Raw genomic sequence first — 15,473 nt, forward strand, 5'->3', positions numbered from 1 at the left:
GAAAATATTGATTCATTTATATAACAGCAGCTCGGCCAGTAAACACAGGTTTATATTAATGTTAATGCGCTTTTTCTAATATTGTGTAATAAACATGCAAGATGATGTTTAATTACCATTTATGGAATGAGTCTCCAGTGTCATCAGTCAAAGGTTTTAAGTTTTCTGACACGAGAAAGTTTTTGGTACAGAGTTTATGCTTTTGCGCATTCTTGGTAACATGACAAACTGCATTTTTTTAACGTGAATAGAAAAAAAGAGAATCTGGTGAGGAACTGTTTACAGCAAGAACTGTTTTGCAAGAACCTGCAAGACGTTAAAAGTAACTACAGATAAACAGATAAATAGTATGACATCATTCATCATTCTGCTGCAGTATAAAAGGAATAAAACACTTCAGGATGTGCTGTTAGTGCAAAATAATCAACTCAAACTCCACTTCATCACACTTCATCCCCCATCTTTTTTTTTTGTTGATTACTTTCCTCTAACAGCACAACACAGTGTGTTTTATTCCTTACTTATTACTTATATACTGTACATTGTCCCAGTGTCCCAGACAAATGTGTGTGTTTTTCTCCCGAATGGATTTAATCCATCATCTCACTGCTCCTGGAGCTGCTGTTCCACATGGACGCCTAGGACACAGATCAGCAGTTTTGGAGGACACTAGTGTCACTTTAGGGATTATTGCATAGTGTTAGACAGGACTGTGGACGGTTCAACGTTTTGGGAAAGGCTTGTACCATTTGACACTACAGGACAGACAAATATGAGCTTCACACTCATACACAATAAATGAATGAAGTAATTATCTAGAAATATATTAGATTAAGGAAGGATTTTCTTACATGATTTTTTTTTACCCCAAATCAATGGCTTTTCTCTACTAAGCCAGTACACTTAAATGGAGAATGGACTTTCAGTGCAAGTGTATTAAAACCAGATTAGTCTCGGGTCTTGGACAGACAATCAATAGACACACTGATTACAATAATCCTGAACAGCATGGTGTTTATTATCTGGATCGTTTGAAGAAAGACTAGAACGCTACAGAGTGTTTTGCTCATTTTATACTCTGGATTCTTTGTGATAATGATTAAGATAACGCAATGGAGTCAGTAAGATCATTCACAGGTATGAACACCATGCACACTATATTATTGACTTGACCTCTTATTGTGGTTGGTTCATCAAATAATCAAACATTTTATTACTGTAGGTTCCATTTGGGTTTACTTGTCTTATACCAGGCATATGTAAAACCCAGTGTATAAAAATATGTTTCATTTTTTTCACATTGCTAAAAGAAAAAGAAGAAATGTTAATGCATGGCTAAATAAGAAATAATGTAGGAAATGAATTTATGTACGAGGATCAAGTATAATAGAAGGTGAGGTTTTCTGGGAAGGAGTTAATGCATATGGGAGAAATTTAAGAAAGGAGTCTCCAGTGTCAGCGCTGAATAACAGTCAGAGAAAAACTTTTGCGTTTTTTTTTTTTTTTTGTCTAATGAACTTCAAGATAGAGAGATGCTGTGCAGCATCAAGATTTATTACTTTACAACAAAAACACTTTGGTATTCATCATTAATTTCACATGTAAAATACACATAAGACAGATGTAAAAGCATGAGCGGTGGATTCCTAATGCATCACACATGATTTGTAAGACAGATCATTTGGCAGTACTTTAGCAGGAAGTACACTGACTTGCATAAGTATTCACCTTCTTTAACTTGTGCACAATGTGCAGTGTTACAAACTGGAAATGAAATGGACTTCGTCAGGATTTCAAGATTTTTATTTGTATATAATTTTGCAAACTATTCATAACACTACAAATTATGGAAAAGCTCAAGGGGGTGAATACTTATGCAAGCCATTCTAGATATTTAGCAAGACGGTCTCATATTCTCCCTCCTTCCAAATGTCACCATTCACCTTATTAAATGCTACTTGCTGTGAAATTTGCATGAGCAAATTTGAATTATCCTGTGTAATCTGGCGACAGATTCATGAACTATCAGAGGAAATAAAGGGAACCACGACATAATAACCGAATGACCTTTTATTATAGAATGTTTTTTTGTATAGCAATTTGTAGCACTGTTAACAGTTTGGAGCTGCTTTCTTTAGCAAGGCATGTGTGTAAATCATCTTAAATCATCATTTTAATTACTGTTTTATTCTTATTTAATTGCTTTCTTGCTTTTTTAAAAAAAATATTACTTAAATATGTATTATTTATTATTACTAATATACAATGGCATGCACTTTTAGACTGAACAAGTGTCATGCCTTCAAGATTAGAAGAAACCAAAAAAAAAAAAAAACAACATCGTCTCACACACACGTTGTTCAATTTTCTAAGTTTACGCAATTCACACGAAACGTTCTGAACATCTTCTTTTCAGATATAACACGTTCTAGACATTTCTCTCTTAAAAGAATACAAACCTTTCTCTTTAATTTTGAACGAATGCAGCTGTTCAACATGTCTTCATGTCAGAAAAGAATTAACTTCGATGTGATAACAGCTTGCTAGCAAATGGATGATCTACTCCGTACTAGCACATCTGAAGAAAAAAAAAAAAAAAATCGTAAGTCAGTATATGGAACTGTATGACTTAAAATGTAGAGCTTGTAATAAGCGGTGCTCGTCCGTACTGGTGGCGTATTACACAATGAGGTGCTATGCTAACACTAAGTACTTTTTATCACTGAACAGTTTAATTAAGGATGACATGGTGAGTTCCTGCCACACAGTAAGGCTCAGTATTCATTAGATTCTTGTGAGAGTGAGGAAACTATAAGCCGAACAGCAGGAAATTCATTTTCTATCTTATTTTCTACTTAGCCCAAGGGAGTCCGTATCTCCGCACTGTCAAATGGAGTTAATCTGCTTTAAATATGTCATCTGCTATTACACTAATCTCATTCGAACAGCTTAGTTTTTACATCCTGCCACCAGGAAAGCACTGAATTTTTTTTTTTTCTTTTTAAATGTATCCTTCCTTGAAATTAACGTCCTCAGTTATGGTCTCTCAGAACGTCCCAGGAACTCAAAGAGAAGGTGCGGAGAACCCTGGAAGAACACAGCGGGATCACCTCATGGACAATTTGAGAATCTGATGTCCAAAAATTTTTTTTTAAAAATCAAATCATGAGCTGCTGAGCTATGCTGGATGTACGAGCACTCACAAATCTTCGGTAAGTTAAACAAAACGCGAAAAAGTTTGTGAGGAAGAATTGAGAACTTTGTACCCCAACTGAGAGAATTAAAAAAAAAAAAATCTAATTAAAATCCTGTGTAGTGTGTTTACTATATTTTCTTCTAATTTATGACATTTATTGTATGCAAATATTAACACTGTTATGAGCACATTTTTATAACGAACAATGTGCTTTTGTATTATCAACACACATTTTGACTGATTAATAAATCATTAGAATTATTTTTTTAAAGATGCAAACGTGTATTAGTTTAATTAATAGGTTTCTCAGCAAAAAGCTGATTTTTTTGGCTTCAAGAGCTGAAAAAGGAGAGGTTGGTGAAAATAATCAACTTCAGGGTGGTAACAGTTACTCCGCTTCATCACTCAAACCCTGTCATTGATTATTTTCTTATAACAGCCATGCGATCAATCTGAATTGCTGGAAAAGGTTGCACATTTACGAGTTAAAAAAAAAAAACCCAAAATGCTTGTTTATATCAACAGCATAAGCAATAATTTCCAATCTATAAGACTGTACAGGCAATACAGATAGTTTCATTTAAACCGTAATCATTTTATTGTGTAATGATCATAATCCAAAAATATACATCATAAAAGACACTGTGCCAGTCCACAACCAGGAATAATACAGCATGTTAAACATAGACTTACAACACTGAGAGGGAAAACATTCAATTATTATCCTTTTAAAAAGCCAAGGGCGAGACGTTCTCAGTATTCACAATTCTGCCTTGGAAATGTCTCAGAGCTCTACATTTTTATTAAATAACATCCACGAGTGAGTCAGGGAGGATTAACCAGCCTCTTGATTAAGGCTTTGCTGCCTCAGAACAGCACACGCGTTCTCACATAGCACGAAAAAATATATTTCCAGGTACTTTTATTACTTTTTATTATATAAGATTGATGTGTAAACAATCCGGTGCCTTCAGTTTTCTAAAAAATATACTATAAAAGTCTCCGATATCTTCCAGAATTTACAAAGTTTTAATGTTACCCACACACAGGATGAAGGAGAGGTACAAAAGTCTGAAAGGTACACTTTGTTCTCTCAGTCGTTTGGATATATATACATATACAGTATACAATATATTATGGGATGATGCTGAGGAATACACTATTTCTTCTCTTAAGAGCATGAAACGTTCTGGCAGGTGAGTTCCAGGAACTGCCGAGGAAGAAAGTAATATCTTTAACGTGCTGGTAGAAGAAGCAGTCTCTGAGGAACATGGATGATTGAGATGCTACACTACAGTGTTTCTGTGCCTGTATGGTGGCGGAGGCAGAAATGTTCTTGGCTTCATGCTGGACTCTGAAGGGTTCTCTGGGTTCTCACGGCCATTCTGCTTGTAGATGAAACTGTTCCTGCAGACCAGCGAAGGATCTGGAGGATGCTGTGGAACACTGGCTGGAAGGCTGTGATGCCACTTCTCTGGATTGTTTGTGTGAAAGGACTTCTTGTTTGTTCCAACTGTTTGTGTTGTGCTGCTTTGATGGATCACATGACCTGGTAGAGCAGTGGTGCTACTTTTAACACCATCGTGTTGGTGTGAGACGTGAGCAGCACCAGGAGAACCAGGCTGGATTTGGTGGCTGATGTGACATATTTGTCCTGTTACTGAAGGAAGGACACACTTACTGGGATGATCAGTACATAGACCGTGACCTGAATGGAGATGGTGGCCATTTTGACTCATTGGTCCACTTTGAGGAGGCTGAACTGGTGGAAGTGTAAAATGAACATGGGGTCTCTCTGTTTGAGTGCTGAGGTTTACATAGCTATTTGTAGTCCTGCTTGTTGTTCTGGACAGCAGAGGAAGAGAAACCCCGCTCTTCTTCAGTGTCTCTTGGATCATCTCATCTGTGTTGTGGTCTAGAGGACTGTTGATGTTCTCATCCTCAATCTTGAGCTGTCCGTCAGGATTGCCATGGTAACCTGGGTTGTCCAGTGCATGAATCTCTCTGTTTTTCTGGTGTGTGATGAAAGGATTCTCCTCAATAGGGTCTGGAGTTTAGAGAAAACAGCATTTTTTAATATGAGATCTCAAAAATCCTGCCAAGAATAAGAGCGGAGAAGTTCACAATTTATTGATCTATCCACTTACATAACTTAACACAAAGTTCTGTTCAGGATCACTCTTATTATTTTTTTCACCAGCATAAAACACTGGACTACTGCAGAAACAGAAGAGGTTACCTGAGGAACTCTTGTCATTCTTGGCGGCAATACAACGATCCTCATCAGCACTTCTCCTCTGGGTTCTTTCTTTCAGGAATGCAGCAGGATCTGTAGTGTAGCGTCGACAGCTGCTGTCCTCCACAAAGGCAGTGCTGAGCTTCTTCTTCAGCCTTCCATGACAGAGCTGCTCCTCCTTCCCAGGCCTCACTGGGAAAAACAGTTCACCAGACGACGTGGCTGCCTCACAACTCTGTGTTCCTATTGTCGCATCGCTCAGTCCCTGTATGTCATTCAATATGCAAAAGAAAACAATCCAAAAAGAAAACTCTTAATTCCGTGCCTGATTATTAGCTTAGGGGAAAATAAAGCAGAGATACAGTAGTGATAGGTACTACAAGTCTCACCTGATTGGAATCCAGATGAGGGCTGGATGGATGGGAGGAAACAGGAGAATTGAGGTTGTGAGGAACCAGGTACTCCTCAGCATCCATCACATCTCCGAGTTCGTCCTCATCCAAAAGACTGTGGAAGAATTTACTGTGGCTGGGACTGGGCAGCTTCATGCTGTCATCCCCCTGAAAAAAAAGCACCCCAGTACTCTCCAGAAGTACGAAGTGTCAGAACTAAGAGAAGAAAATATCTTTTTGATACTCACCTGGATGACTAGGTATCTCTGAGGGTCTCTTGCCATCCTGCAGAACTCTGTAGCGAGCTCTTTAAACCTGGGACGACTGTCAGCATCGATCATCCAACCTTGAGCAGGTTGGATGAAGGATCATTAATGAGGTACAAAATGAAGCAGCCCTTTCAGCAGGAAATGAATCAATGCAACATAAATAAATGGAAAATTCTGCCTGCACCATGTCTTTTCTTTTTGTCCGTAATTCCCCGACTTTGTCTACGCAACTATTCCGCTTGCTGATAGAATCATTTAATCCCTGTCAAGGGATTGCATTTGCATGTTTCCACTTCACACCGAGTTAATTCCCTCTCTAAAGCTCATGCTACAACAGTAATTACTCATCTCTATCCATACACTGCAACGTGGTTATTAACGGTACAGGGATTAGAATCGTAACAGTATGTCGTATAATAGTAATTAAATATAATGCATTTTTATTTGACCACATTGTAAAAGAACAAACTTCTTGTTTTACAATCTGCAGACATGTGGAAGGAAACACAGGTAGAAAATGTAAGCTTTGAGACTTACATTTGACCATGACCATGTAGACATCTATGGTGCATATAAGAGGTTGAGCCAGACGTTCTCCTTTCTCCAGAATATCCGCGATCTCACGATTGGGAATGCCATCATACGGCTTTCCTCCGAAGGTCATCAGCTCCCAGACGGTCACTCCTGATGAAATAAATATTAACGGCTGATTCAAAAATGACTTGTACAGTGATTGAGGCAACCTCAGAGGCATGAATTTGCACAGATAAATTGTATATTATGAGTAGCACATCCAAACAAATTTACTTACGCAGATGCACAACTGGACTCTGAATACGCATAACTTTCCCTCCATAAAATTTGACATAACTTTTTGGACTTACGTTGTGCAAGCATTAACTGGTAAACTACTAATAATGAGCATTTCCCATTTACCATAACTCCAAACGTCACTTTGGTGGGTAAACTTTCTGTAGTGAATACACTCCAATGCCATCCACTTGATGAGCATCTGCACATGAACGGAAGAAGAAAAAAAAAACACATACGGCTATTCTGTATCGTTAATACGTACTGTAGGTTTGACCATATTCACATCTAAGTTTAAAGAATGTCACTGTGGCTTGATGTACACTATCTAACCTTGTCTTCATCATTACTGTACTCCTTCACATCAGCACCCAGAAGCTGAGCAAGCCCAAAGTCGGTGATCTTGATGTGGTTTGGGGATTTCACCATAACATTACAAGCAGACAAGTTTCTATGGACCAGCCTTCTCTCCTCCAAGTACATCATACCCTGAAAATGGATATACGTCATCATAATTAATGTAGGCATGTCTCTTCTCTCACTCTATAAGTACACTTTTGAAGGAGTCCCTCAGGGTTCAGTATTAAGCCCCGTCATATTATATTCTATCGCTGCAAATCTGTGTGATATCGAATCAGGTGTGAACAGGAGACTGAACATAGAGCATAGACACATTCTCAATGTTGTGTTAATGGTGTTAATGCAGGTCCAGTTCTCTGCTTACACACTGCTAGCCTTTAGCCGTCCTCACATGTTCCATTAGAGATGGGCATGATGAAAGGCAGAGCAACCCAATCAAAATCCGTTGAAGCTAATTAGCATTAGCCAGCCCTGTGCATGCCCCATACGTTGGTACATGCTGAGTGAAGTGCATTAGAGCAAAATCACTCACTCTGGCTTTGTATGGTCTTGGTTTTAGTGAGCGCATTAATAGAAATTCACGGGAGTCAAAGAAAAGAGGCTCCCTATGTGCCCTGTTACAGCAATATCATTTTACTTTGAGAGAGGAAACAGAATCTATGTGACAGAGAAAAGAGAAGGAGGTTGGAGGAAGTGGCATAAAGGTCCCTCTCATTAAGAACAAATCAGTCACAATCCACTGTGTCAAAAAAAATCGTGGTCTGTCAGGATTCAAACCTGTTGGTGCATTCGTTCTAGAATGAACAGTTTTCAGTTGCCAATTACTGGCTTTCATTAAAAAAAAAAGATTTAAGTATTGATTTAATGATGATATCTATACGCAGGATGTGAACAATGCAGCCAAAGATGGCTTCTATAGAAAACTTAGTATACTCTTATGAGAGAAATGAGGTTGCATGGAATCACTGAGTGTTGGGATGCCAGGGTTTTCTTGACAGCTTTATTGAGTGTTTTAATTTACTAACTGGGCACAGAGAAATAGGAAAGAAAAAAAAAAAAGATGCACAACATTCCATCCAGCATGCCGTAGTACTGTTATAGCCAATCAAAATGTACTTCCACGGTTAATTACTTCATCAATAATCCATTATGCAATGAGATGGCACCACAGTCAGAGCGAATGAATAGCCAGCGCTCCTGGTTCAGCTGGAGATACTGGAGAATCCTCCTTGCTAATACATCATGCTTCCATTACCGTAAGCTCATTTATTATTCCTCCATGTGCCATGCAACATCTCTAAATGAGGATCTGCTACCAATCAGGCTGCGGTGTGACCGCGACAACCTCCAACAGCAGGGACGTGTCGCAGGTGGCCGCATGATTGATAGAAGTCATTAAGTCAGTGTCCGAACCTCTTTGTGATGAAAAGCCAGTGTGTGTCTCTTCTACTCAAGCCATCAGTTCACAGTGGGCAGGTGACTCGACAGTGTCGCAGGTTAGCGAGCAGGATAAGGGGAAAGTTGTGCCAAAAAAAAAAAAAAAAAAAAAGCATTGAAGCACGACAGCAAGATGCCATTTTAAAACAGTAGCTTGTGTCTCTTACAAGATGTAAGAAAAGTTTACATGCTCAAGTTCTTTCTTCCTATTCTAGTAAAAAAGATGTTATGTACAACAATAAATGAGATAGCAGACTCAGATGAGTGGCAGCTCTTTTTTTCCCCCCTAAGCACTTTGTGGTTACTGTAAAACCCCGTATATTCACGCACTCTAGTTTCTACTGGAGCAGGCTTGACCATGCTGGGACAGGAGAAAACAGAAAACAGAGTTTTCAATCACTTTCTAATTATCATTATTATTAAAAATATTTACAAAGTGTTAGATCTGACACTTCATTGTACACCACGTTAATCTTGTGGCACAATTTTTAAGGAAAAAAGTGCAGTTTTTGACCATTTTCAGTCATTTTTTTTGGTGGCTACTGTTGAATGCAGTAAATATAGCTAACTGATGTGAACTATATACGTGTTTAATGTTAGCTAATTAGTACATTGGTAGATTTAATTTCACATTAATGAACTCAAAACATTCTCCATTTGTCTAGCCAGAAAGCAAGGCCTCATCTTTCAAGAGTGAAAACTGAGAAGAGATGAGAGATGACTATAATGTGAGATGGAGGAAAGGGGCGGTGCTTTTTTTTTTTTTTTGCAACTGTCAATCATTTCAGATTCATAGGTCGAGTGGATCCATCATTTGTTTCGGGGTTCTTTTATTTTGAGTGACTCGTGGCAGTGTACTCCGGCGTTAAAATGCGGACTTTGCGCGCAAAATGTGTGAAGGCTGGCAGATCTGCAATGAAAGTAAATTGGAAAGCCACTGCTGGTGAAGGTGACCTGTGAAGGTGTCCCTCATCATCTGTGCTTGGAACTCATTTACTCTGCACCTTCACACACATGCTCCTGGGGTCTAAGAATGAGAGTGTAGGAGCTTTGTTGGTAGCACGGCAGCCTGAGGATAAAGGCCACAAAAAAACCAAAAAACAAAAACAGAGCAGAGCTAGGCGATGTGGCAGAACATCCCAAGAAGAAAAAAAATGGAGACGGAGGAAAAGTAGGACCATGCTGTGCAGCCCCAGTGTGATTTTATCACTAATAGTTTATAGAGACTGCTGAATGAAGAAATCAAGGACACCACTTTCTTCAGACAGCAATGCTACTTATAGTCATGACAAAAGCAAGTCATAATTTAAAAAAAATAAATAAAATCATGAAAAATAAAAGATATTTTTGCCTGAAAGCCTAAAGCAAGAGTGATTTAAAAACTAGAAAGGCTAGCTGGCGAATGTGAAGGATGTAATCATATTCAGTTACTTCATACTCTATACCCCTAATAATGAGTTTCTCATTGAAGGACATTGAGACTTATACTGTAAATAACTGAGACTTGGAGATTTTTGCGTGTGTACGGAGCACAAAAAGAGAAAAATACAAGGTAAAACAGAAACAGGACCCTCTTACCTTGGCGATCTGCACACACCAGTTGAGCAGCAGTTGAGAGCCGACGTTGTCCTTGTGCTCGTGAACGTAATCCAGCAGGCAGCCGTGGGGCATGAACTGGGTCACCAGCTGCACGTTCGGGCTCACACACACCCCGAGCAGACGCAGCAGGTGTGGGTGATCCATGCTGGACACCATCACAGCCTCCTGAGGGGGTAAAAAAAAAAACGTGACCTTGTAATAGAAAGCTGTGAACCTCAGATGCAGGTTTAGACCCTTTGAAAAACGCGATCGTGCTAACGTTCACCTTGACGGCCATGCAATGCTTTTAATAGATGTTTTTTTTTCTTATTATTTATTTAATCCTGAATTCAGAGAAAAGGCTGTGCATTAACATTGGCCTTGAAGAAAAGTAAGAAAGAGCATAGAATGAAGACTTTTTTCATCACTCTAAGAAAAAAAAAAGAGAGAAAGGTCATCAATATCTGTCCTCTCAAATCCCAGACTAAACATTATCCACGAAGGCTTATAGAGAGAAAGAGAGACAGAAAAAATAATGAGAGAGTGTGTTTAGGGTTCCCTCGCCTCTCAGAAGAGGTGACCGCCATTAGTGAGAGTGACCCTCAGCATGTACTCATCTGTGTGCTTATGTGTGTGTGTGTGTGTGTGTGTGTGTATACTAATGCACTTATTTAGAGTGCATGCACATGAATATAGTTTATAGCTGTTTTTAATTATGACATGACATTTTCTGTTTCGTACATACATTAAACCAAAGATCTTGATGTGTGTACGTGGAGATTTATGCGCACGGAAAAGAGCATCGCTGCTACTCACATCCAGAAACTTTGCGTTGGATTTTGGTTCTGTGGTTTCATTGAGGACTTTTACAGCCACTGGGATTTTCACACTTTCACCTTCAGGTATCCAGATGCCCTGATAGAGAAAAACCACACTCAGATATTTTATAGAATAATAAAATGCACACTTATCTCTCTCTCTCTCTCACACACACACACACACACACAAAAAAAAACACTCTATCTCTCTCTCTTTCTCGATTACCTTGTAAACAGTACTGAAGATTCCAGATCCCAGGATTTTAACCTTCTTGAGTTCAGTTTCCTTCAGTAAGCGCAGCTGAGCCTGATTCAGTGCTGTTCCACTGGCTTTAAGAGGCTCCAGGAGCTGATCCACACACAGATCCCAGATCAGTTATTACAATAACACACTAACATACACTATACACCTATATATACACACAGCAGATCCCAGATCAGTTATTACAATAACCCATTCACGTACACTATACACCTATATATACACACACAGATCCCAGATCAGTTATTACAATAACACACTCACATACACTATACACCTATATATACACACAGCAGATCCCAGATCAGTTATTACAATAACACACTCACATACACTATACACCTATATATACACACAGCAGATCCCAGATCAGTTATTACAATAACACACTCACGTACACTATACACCTATATATACACACAGCAGATCCCAGATCAGTTATTACAATAACACACTCACGTACACTATACACCTATATATACACACACAGATCCCAGATCAGTAATTTGTACCTCTGATTCCAGAAAGCGCCGTAACACTCTCTTCTTCTTGATGCTCTTGCGTCTGAAATAAACAGCAAAACCGAGCGCCACAATCACGAGCACAAACATCATCCCGATCACTCCGGCTGCAATCAGAGGAGTCCTGTAATGAAAAACGGCTAACGTTTAGGCAGCCAAAAATGTCAAAATTCCAAAACGAAAGAAGAAGAAGAAAGAAAATCACTTCCTGGAGGTGTTATATCTAAAACATATATTCACTGGAGTTTCATTCCAGCAGGGGTGGATATGAGTAAAATAATAATAATAATAATAATAAGTTAGCACTATTATTACCTGTCCATCATTCCAATGCAGTCTTGAATCCGAGGTCCAGTGCATCTGAAAGACACACAGCGATGTGTAAAAAATTAGTTTATATTAGTGTAGTGTAATTAGTGTAAAAAATAGTTTATGTAATATAAAAAAAGGTTTTACTTGAACACTAATCTATCACATAAACACATCTATACAGTTTGTAATATCCCTCATTTTAACAGGCTGAGGCCATGTACCCAGAATGCACTTGGAGCAGGGAGTTCAATCTCTCAGCTGGACTCCTCACAGTGACACTGAGCTCTAATGAACAATTTACTCCCAATTAAAATCTTTTCTATTAAAGCTTTGCTCTAAAATCTCTGCTGGGTGCCAGGAATAATGACCACAATCTACAGCAGTTGTAAGTTTAATAAAGTGTGATTTAGAGATTTAATTCTGTGTTAGATTCAGTGCAGTATACAAGTTAATCGAGAAAAACACACACACACACACACACACACACATACAGCATGCAGACTTATTGCTATTACACTCAGGCTGCTGCTGCATTACGAGGAAATGATATCATCATGAGTAAGTGATCTAATTCCTTATGGTTCATTACAGTGCGCTTCACATTTGCAGGTTTTTTCAGCTGTCACGTGTTGGAGCACTTAGTTTATCAGCATTAATCAAAAATGAACACACACACACACACACACACAGATACACACACGTACCCCCGGGTGCAGTGGGTGTGGCAGGGTCTGCACTCGTTGTTGCTGTGTGCGTATTTGAAGATGAAGCTGTCGGCACCCTGCAGCCCATCAGGACATTTCTCCACGCAGCTGGGCCCGTCTTTCACATGAACACACTTCATACACTGATCTGCACCCTGAAGAGGAGAGAGAGAGAGAGAGAGAGAGAGGGATAGACAGCGAGAGAAACAGAGAGACAGAGAAAGACAGTCAGACAGACAGAGAGAGAAAGAAGACAGGCAGACAGACAGACAGACAGACAGACAGACAAATAGATAGACAGTGAAAGAGAGAGAGACAGAGCAACAGCAAGACAGAGACAGAGACATAGACAGACAGAGGCAGACAGAGAGATAACAGAGACACAGAAAGAGAGATAAATGGAGAAAGAGAAAGATAGATAGATAGATAGATAGATAGATAGATAGATAGATAGAGTGACAGAGCAAGTCAGAGACAGAGACATAGACAGACAGAGGCAGACAGAGAGACAACAGACAGAGAAAGAGAGATAAATGGAGAAAGAGATAGATAGATAGAGCGACAGCAAGACAGAGACAGAGACATAGCCAGACAGAGGCAGACAGAGAGATAACAGAGACACAGAAAGAGAGATAAATGGAGAAAGAGATAGATAGATAGATAGATAGATAGATAGATAGATAGATAGATAGATAGATAGATAGATAGATAGATAGATAGATAGAGCGACAGAGCAAGACAGAGACAGAGACATAGACAGACAGAGGCAGACAGAGGGACAACAGAGACAGAGAAAGAGAGATAGACAGATAGATAGATAGATAGATAGAGAGAGAGGGAGAGAGAGAGAGCGACAGAGCAAAACAGAGACAGAGACATAGACAGACAGAGGCAGACAGAGAGACAACAGAGACACAGAAAGAGAGATAAATGGAGAAAGAGATAGATAGATAGATAGATAGATAGATAGATAGATAGATAGATAGATAGATAGAGAGAGAGAGAGCGACAGAGCAAAACAGAGACAGAGACATAGACAGACAGAGGCAGACAGAGGGACAACAGAGACAGAGAAAGAGAGATAAATGGAGAAAGAGATAGATAGAGAGAGAGCGACAGAGCAAGACAGAGACAGAGACATAGACAGACAGAGGCAGACAGAGAGACAACAGAGACAGAGAAAGAGAGATAAATGGAGAAAGAGATAGATAGATAAAGAGAGAGAGAGAGAGAGAGAGAGCGAAAGAGCAAGACAGAGAAAGAGACATAGATAGAGAGAGAAATGGAGAAAGAGATCGATAGATAAAGAGAGAGAAAGAGAGAGAGGGGCAGAGACAGAGATAAAGAGAAAAAGATAGACAGAGAGACAAACAGAGGCAGTAAGACAGAGTAAGAGTGAGAGACAAACAGACATACAGAGATAGACAGATATATAGAGACATAGAGACAGATACAGAAAGACGGAGAAAGAGGGGAAGAGATACAGAGAAAGAGAGAGAGACAGACAGACAAACAGACAGAGAGAGAGAGCGAGCGAGTGAGCGACAGAATAAAACAATAGTATGTTCACTGCATTAATGATGAAGGTAAATCGTGTAGCAAAAGTTAATAAACACACTTCTACAGAAAGCAGAAATCAGAGTAAAAATACTGAACCAATGAGTCCAATACAACACACACACCCAAACACACACACACACACCCACACACACACACCCACACACACACACACACACACACACACACACACACACACACACACACACAGAGTCAGATTCTAAACATGCAACAGATACATAGTCAAGGCACAAACCTTGAAAAAGGCGACAAGCAAAGGTACTTTTATTAGGTACTAAATGCAAAAGTACTAAATTAAAGCTACATGAATTTAAGAACAACAACTTTTAATCTAATTGGAGTTACATTTAATGTTGTGGAACATCTGTGAAACAAGCTAGTACCCGTTATCACGTACGTTACAGCAGAAACAAACAAACGCTTAATGTCTTACTGGTCCGTGACAGGTCAGTGTTTTATCTCCGGATTTCTCACACTGGCTGTCGCACGCCACACACGCTGATCCGTTGATGAACTCCCGGAATTCTCTGTAACACACACACACCCACACACACACACCCACACACCCACACACAAACAGCATTAGCAAAACCACCGTAATCTCTGTTAGGAAAAAAATACCTTTGTGTCGTATTCAGTACTGGAATAAATAGCAATTCAAATTTCCACAAACATCAGCAGGTTCTTCTTACTGTTTCAGCTCCTCTAAACCCCGAGCTCAGAGTGTCCAGAGCTCCAGGGATGTGAGACGAACCATGAATAATTCACTTTCCTTCCACTGGGAGGGGAAAAAACAGGACAAACAGCCGTCCCTCCATTGTATCCCGATCGATTTTCTTAGCAAAGACACTAGGAAACTTGGCTAAACAAACCGGCCATAACAATGGTATGAAATGTAGAAAGAAAGAAATGATACTCTGTACACATTTAACCAGAAATTACACACAGTGATGTTTAGGTATAGTGTGTAATTGTGTATAGTGTATAGTTGTTGTATTGT

At 39.3% G+C, this 15,473-nt stretch overlaps 1 protein-coding gene across 2 annotated transcripts in view; it reads right to left on the bottom strand.

Moving 5' to 3' along the window:
* Positions 1 to 3,767: 3,767 nt before the first annotated feature.
* LOC113535598 (receptor tyrosine-protein kinase erbB-4) overlaps positions 3,768 to 15,473 on the bottom strand; it is a 49,981-nt gene continuing 38,275 nt past the window's right edge. For both annotated transcript variants that reach the window (XM_026929032.3, XM_053229921.1), the window contains 14 exons: positions 14,907 to 15,000; positions 12,896 to 13,050; positions 12,195 to 12,239; positions 11,871 to 12,003; positions 11,323 to 11,445; positions 11,095 to 11,193; positions 10,279 to 10,464; positions 7,237 to 7,392; positions 7,030 to 7,105; positions 6,631 to 6,777; positions 6,073 to 6,170; positions 5,822 to 5,992; positions 5,436 to 5,697; positions 3,768 to 5,243 (listed from right to left, as the gene is read on the bottom strand). In XM_026929032.3, coding sequence (XP_026784833.3) covers positions 4,483 to 5,243; positions 5,436 to 5,697; positions 5,822 to 5,992; positions 6,073 to 6,170; positions 6,631 to 6,777; positions 7,030 to 7,105; positions 7,237 to 7,392; positions 10,279 to 10,464; positions 11,095 to 11,193; positions 11,323 to 11,445; positions 11,871 to 12,003; positions 12,195 to 12,239; positions 12,896 to 13,050; positions 14,907 to 15,000 — 2,506 coding nt within the window. In that variant the 3' untranslated portion in view covers positions 3,768 to 4,482. The remainder of the gene's footprint in view (positions 5,244 to 5,435; positions 5,698 to 5,821; positions 5,993 to 6,072; positions 6,171 to 6,630; positions 6,778 to 7,029; positions 7,106 to 7,236; positions 7,393 to 10,278; positions 10,465 to 11,094; positions 11,194 to 11,322; positions 11,446 to 11,870; positions 12,004 to 12,194; positions 12,240 to 12,895; positions 13,051 to 14,906; positions 15,001 to 15,473) is intronic.

The sequence above is a fragment of the Pangasianodon hypophthalmus genome, chromosome 26, assembly GCF_027358585.1.
Source record: "Pangasianodon hypophthalmus isolate fPanHyp1 chromosome 26, fPanHyp1.pri, whole genome shotgun sequence".
NCBI classification, from domain to species: Eukaryota; Metazoa; Chordata; class Actinopteri; order Siluriformes; family Pangasiidae; genus Pangasianodon; species Pangasianodon hypophthalmus.